The sequence below is a fragment of the Parasteatoda tepidariorum genome, chromosome 5, assembly GCF_982258835.1.
Source record: "Parasteatoda tepidariorum strain Cologne lab strain chromosome 5, Ptep-v5.0, whole genome shotgun sequence".
Classification (NCBI taxonomy): Eukaryota; Metazoa; Arthropoda; class Arachnida; order Araneae; family Theridiidae; genus Parasteatoda; species Parasteatoda tepidariorum.
Genome location: NC_141759.1, coordinates 12,816,983 through 12,823,082, shown reverse-complemented (window position 1 = coordinate 12,823,082; position 6,100 = coordinate 12,816,983). Strand labels below are relative to the sequence as shown.

The 6,100-nt window shown below is 38.8% G+C and overlaps 1 protein-coding gene across 1 annotated transcript; it reads left to right on the top strand.

Annotated features, from left to right (window-relative positions):
• The first annotated feature begins 795 nt into the window (after positions 1-795).
• Positions 796-1,912, top strand: LOC147808574 (uncharacterized). The gene is made up of 2 exons (XM_087163420.1): positions 796-1,586; positions 1,681-1,912. Exon 1 carries the CDS (start codon positions 823-825, stop codon positions 1,471-1,473), a length of 651 nt encoding a protein of 216 aa, XP_087019546.1. The 5' UTR covers positions 796-822; the 3' UTR covers positions 1,474-1,586; positions 1,681-1,912.
• Positions 1,913-6,100: the final 4,188 nt, after the last annotated feature.

Genomic DNA, 6,100 nt, shown 5'->3' with positions numbered 1-6,100 from the left:
AAACATTAATCGAACCTAAGAACCTTTGTAATGACTTGACGTTATGAGGAGGCAGAAGTTTTTTAATTGTTTCTATATTTGCATCATTAGGAGAACATTTACCTTCGGAAATTTCATAACCCAAAAACTTAATACTTGTTTTACAAAAATCACACTTAGAACCTTTTAACTTGATATTTTCTAACCTACAAATTCCTGAGGCTTGAGCGGCTACCAGGCGCGACGGCAGGTGGTGGATAGCCGAATGTCCTGTAGCACTGACAGGATAGCCTCTGAATAACAAATAGGAGGTCGCGAACCAACTCCCGTAACCCAGGTGTTACGCGACCCGTGCCTTGGGTGAATGGCACTGCGGTTATAGTGTCTTAACGGAGCCTCTAGTTTGACTGGCGAACATCTAGAGTAATTGCCTTACCCAGTAACTCAGGCAATGCTGGGCTGACTTTCTTTACCTGAGCTTTTTATTTGAGGTAATTTATGGCTTAAAATGACAAAAATACAACTCAAATTACTGCATTTGCAGGTGAAAATCCCAAAGTAGACCTTTCTGCAAAAGAAAAGGAAACTAGGGAAAAACCAACTGAAGGAGATAAAATGAACCCTTCATCAAAAGAGGTAGAAATGACCTCTACCCAATCAACATCTCAAGTGGGGCAGGAAGCTATTAATAGCATGACTGCCTCCATGGATGGGATCAAACTTAAAAAAAGACTATCTGGTGCACAGAAAAAGAAACTTGCCCGAGAAAAGAAGATGGCTGAGGGTACCTGGGTAGAAAAACCCAAACGAAAGCAGAGAGGCGAGAAAAGACAAAGCCAAAGGATGGAACAAGATGTAGCCCCAAAGGCTGCCAGGAAAGAAGGACCTGAAGGTATAACCTTTAAGGAAGCTCTAACCGCAGTTAAAATGGCTGTGATTCTTGAAGGACATCCTCTTGAGCGCTTATCCGAAGAACAGGCCCTAGACCTTGAGTTCTTGATAACTGAAAAAATTTCTAGAAATGAAGAGGGTTTTGTCCCCACTTTTCTTTCTTGCAGACTAGAAAATGGGGCACTTATCATCAATTGTGCAGATCTGGGGAGCTCTAAGTGGCTGGAACAGATTGTAGTTGAGATAAACCCATGGCAGGAGCAAACTCTCTTGGTAGGAGAGGCAAGGAAACTTGTCAGAACTACTAAGATCATTGCTAAACTGCCGAAAGTCTGTAGTAAACTGGAATCCAAAGAGGTTCTGAGAAAGATTGAGGCACAAAATGGTGGGCTTACTCCAACCGAATGGAACATACTTCATCGGAAGAATGAACCATCAGGACAGACCATCGTCCTTAGCGTGCCTGAACTGGACGCGGCTACACTTGGCAAAAGGGGATATAAATTTTATATCGGACTTCACCAAGTTCAAGCCAAAGTCCTAGACAAACCTTCCAAAAACGATGGGGGTGAAGGTTCTTCAAGCCAACATCCACCACAGTAGAAGTGGCACCACAAACCTCACCAAGAAATTTCTTGATGAGGATTTTCACCTGGCCCTGATCCAAGAACCTTGGCTTGTCAGGGGAAAAATCAGTGGCCTCAAAGGAACAAAAGGTAAGCTCATTTATAATCTTAATAGTGAAGCTAGAACATGTATCCTAATAGATAAAGATATTAAGGTTCTACCTCTAACAGATTTTATTCATAGGGATTTAACAGCAGTGAAAGTCAGACTCAACATAGAGGGAAGAGACCGAGAAATTGTTTTTTGCTCAGTCTACCTACCCTATGAAGAGAAGGCTCCACCTGACCAAACACTGCACAAACTCCTGCAGTTTTGTGCAGAAAACAGCTTGCAGGTAGTCTTAGGGCTGGACTGCAATGCTCACCATACTGTATGGGGCAGCACAGACACAAATAAAAGAGGTGAGTGTCTTTTAGAATTTATTCTTAATTACAATTTAGATATTTTGAATAAAGGCAATGACCCTACCTTTATAACTTCTAATCGTTCTGAAGTAATTGACATTACTATAGCAACACCGGCTATTAGTAAAAATATCACGAAATGGAAAGTAGATGGGAGACCATCAGGTTCCGACCATCAAAATATCCATTTTGAAATAAACTCCAATATAAATATTGATCGCTGCTTCAGAGACCCCATGAGAACAAATTGGAAGAAATTCCAAGATGATATCATGGGGCTGACTCAAATGGGAGAAAATTATATTAGAGATAATTATGATCTAGAAATTGCAGCAGAAACTCTGCAGAACGAAATTCTAGGTTCATACAATAAAAATTGCCCAATACGTACCAAAAGAGCAAAGCCCCAATGTCCTTGGTGGAACAACTCCTAGGAAACTGAAAGGGCAAATGTTAGAAAACTCTTTAATAAAGCAAAGAAACATGGTGAGTGGGACAATTATAAAAGAGCCCTCACCAACTATAACAAAAATGTCAGGAAAAGCAAACAAGAATCCTGGAGAAAGTTCTGTGAAGAGGTAAATTCTACCTCTGAAGGAGCTAGACTCCAGAGAATCCTTAGAAGGGATGAACCCATAATGGTTGGCACCTTAAAGGATGAGGATGGCAACTTTGCTACCACTGGAAAAGAGATAATGGAAGTTATGGCCAAAACTCACTTTCCAGGAGCCATTGATATGGATAGCAATGAAGGACAGCATTTCATTGGATCTGTAAAAAGAATACAAAGAAATCAATGGACCTATGCTAAGAACGTTATCAATCAAAACAATGTCAGGTGGGCTATCTCCACCTTCAAACCACTTAAAAGCCCTGGACCTGATGGAATAATTCCTGTAATGATCCAAAAGGCAGGAGACCCTATCATCCCTGTGTTAACCAGAATTTACAGAGCCAGTCTGGCACTGGGACATATTCCAAAGCTATGGCAAAAGACCAGGATTGTTTACATTCCTAAACCTGGCAAAAGTAACTATGACCAGGCTAAGTCTTTCAGACCAATTAGCTTATCTTCATTCTTTCTTAAAATTATGGAGAAAATTATTGATAGGCATATTAGGGATTACCTGGGTAGCAATAACCCCTTGCATAATCTACAGTTTGCCTACCAACCTGGTAAATCTACAGAGACAGCCTTACACAAGCTAGTATCTAAGATTGAAGACACCCTGGAAAGAAAGGAAATTGCATTGGCCACCTTCCTAGATATTCAGGGTGCTTTTGATAATACCTCTCACCCATCCATCCTTAATGCCTTAAGGGAAACAGGGATAGACCAAACTTTATGTTTATGGATTAAGTCCCTACTTATGGATAGAGCCATTCAAATGAATATCTTCAACGAGACATTAGAAAAGAAAACAACCAGAGGCTGTCCACAAGGAGGTGTACTATCACCATTACTTTGGAATCTGGTTGTAAATAGCCTAATCAAACATCTAAATAATACAGGCTACTATACCCAGGGATATGCGGATGACATTGTCATACTCATCCTTGGCAAAGATTTTCACATAACTTGCCAACTTATGCAAAACGCTCTAAGTTATGTAAGCAAATGGTGCAGGGAGAGGAATCTGGACATAAATCCACAGAAGACCAATCTAGTACCATTCACTCGTAAAATAAAAAGGGAAGGCTTTTTTATCCCAAAACTTTTTAACGTTGAAATCAATATTGCCTCTGAGGTGAAATTTTTAGGCTTAATTCTTGACCAAAAACTCACCTGGAATAAACATGTTGATTACAAAATCAATCAAGCAAAAAAATGCATAATGATGTGCAGACGCATGCTTGGTAAAAACTGGGGATTACAACTAAAAATGATGTTTTGGATGTACACAGCAATTGTCAGGCCTGCTTTCACATATGCTTCAGTGATATGGTGGTGTAAAGTGGAACAGAAAACTGTGAAGGATAAGCTGGGAAGTCTGCAAAGACTAGCCTGCTTGTGTATCACAGGTGCAATGTCCACGGCCCCTACCAGAGCACTTGAGGCAATTCTGGACCTGACTCCTTTAGATATCTTCATGTGCAGCTCTGCCAGAATGACTGCATATAGAATGAAATTGCAATATCAATGGTATGACAAGCCCTCTTCTGGAGGTCATACCAGTATTACTAAGAAAATTTACCATCCAACTCTCCTTATGCCTTCTGACTGCATGGAGAGAAAGTACGTGTTTGAAAGACCATTTGAAGTAGTTTTTCCTACCAGAGAAGAATGGGATAACAACACGATCGATACAAAAAATGATGATCTAATCTGGTATACCGATGGATCAAAGAAAGGTAACCTCTCAGGACTGGGTGTCTGTGGCTTGTCACCAAGATTCAACCTTTTTGAAGGTCTTGGGGAGTATGCTACTATCTTTCAGGCGGAGGTACTTGCTATTGTAAACTGTCTGCAGATAAATATTAAGAAAGGCTACCATTGTAAGCGGATTCTTATTTTCAGCGACAGTCAAGCAGCCTTGATGGCTCTTTACTCATTTCAAGTAAAATCAAAAATTGTTCTGGAATGCAAGAATCTCCTAATAGAACTGGCAAAAAGGAATAAAATCCTTCTTATTTGGGTACCAGGGCATATGGGAATTGATGGTAATGAAAGAGCTGATGAACTCGCAAAACAGGGATCCTCTTTCAATCCAATAGGAACGGAACCCTTCTGTGGAATCAATATGAAGACTACAAAGAAGGCTGTCCTAAAATGGGAAAAACAGGAGATGAACAAAGTTTGGCGCAATTCTCCTGGACAAAAACATGCTAAAAGCATGATCAGCAGCCCTTCTGCAAAAATTGCTTCTGAAATTCTTAGGCTCCCAAGATTGAAGATTCAAACAATTGTAGGCTTCATCACTGGGCATTATCATTTCAGGAAACATCTACATAGATTGGGACTTTTCGAACAAGAACCAATATGTCGGAAATGCCGTGAAGAGGTAGAATCAGCACATCACATCCTATACGAATGTGATGCCCTCGCCCTTACGCGCCTCACTACCTTAGGCAATCCATATCCTAAAGAGCTTCACCTTAATTCCATTAAGGGACTGTCAGACTATATTAATAAAGTAGGCGACCCGAGACAATGGAACTAGGAAAAATTGGGCTTGGAGTATGGTACAAAATGCAACATGTGCAGAGGTGCCACATATCTGACAAGCTCAAGCAAGAAGAAGAAGAAGAAGAAGAACCTACAAATTTCGAAAATTTTTTCTAAATGAGCTAAATGCTCTTCAAGAGAACTACTATAATTTATAATATCATCAAAGAAATTTTTAACAAATTTAATATTATGTTTTTGTAGTATTTGGCGAATAGCTCGCTGAAATATACTTGGGCTGTTCTTCCAACCAAAAGGGAGTCTTACCCACTCATATAAGCCAAAATTAGTGGTCATCGCAAATTTTTCAGTGTCACAATCTCTAATTTTTAAATGCCAAAAACCTGAACATAAATCCACTTTAGAATAATATTTTGCATTCGTTAAGTCATCAAGAACATCATCAATTCGAGGAATTGGTTCAGCATCTGATTTTGTTACTAAATTTAATCGTCTAAAATCTATGCAAAGTCTATTTCTTTTTCCCTCATCTTTTCTAGTAACCATCGTTACAGGGGCTGAATAGGGACTATGTGAAGGTTTAATAATATCATTTTCTAACAACTTTTTAATTTGTGTCTCAATCTCTATATTATCTTGAGGAGAGCAACGATATGGACGTAAAGATATTGGCAATTCAGAAGTAAGAATAACCTTCTGAGGCTCTAATCTTATGAGTCCAACATCATACCTATCCTCACTAAAAATATCATTATATTTTTCTCTTAATAAGGATAGTCTCTTATCTACTATTTCCTGTGGTGAATTACAATCCACAGATTCAAGTGATTTAGATTTAGAATATTTACTCGTTGGTGATGAGCAATGACTATCCTTAACTACACTGAGACAACACATTGAATGAGTTACAATATTTTTAGAGCATTTTAGTTCATTTTCACCTTGAATAACAATTCTTTTATCAAAATCTAATTTAATATTAAATACGTACATGTCAGGTAGTGATAGCAAACAATAATTCAAATTCGTATTAATACTATACATTTTAATTTTATTTGTCAATTTACCGATA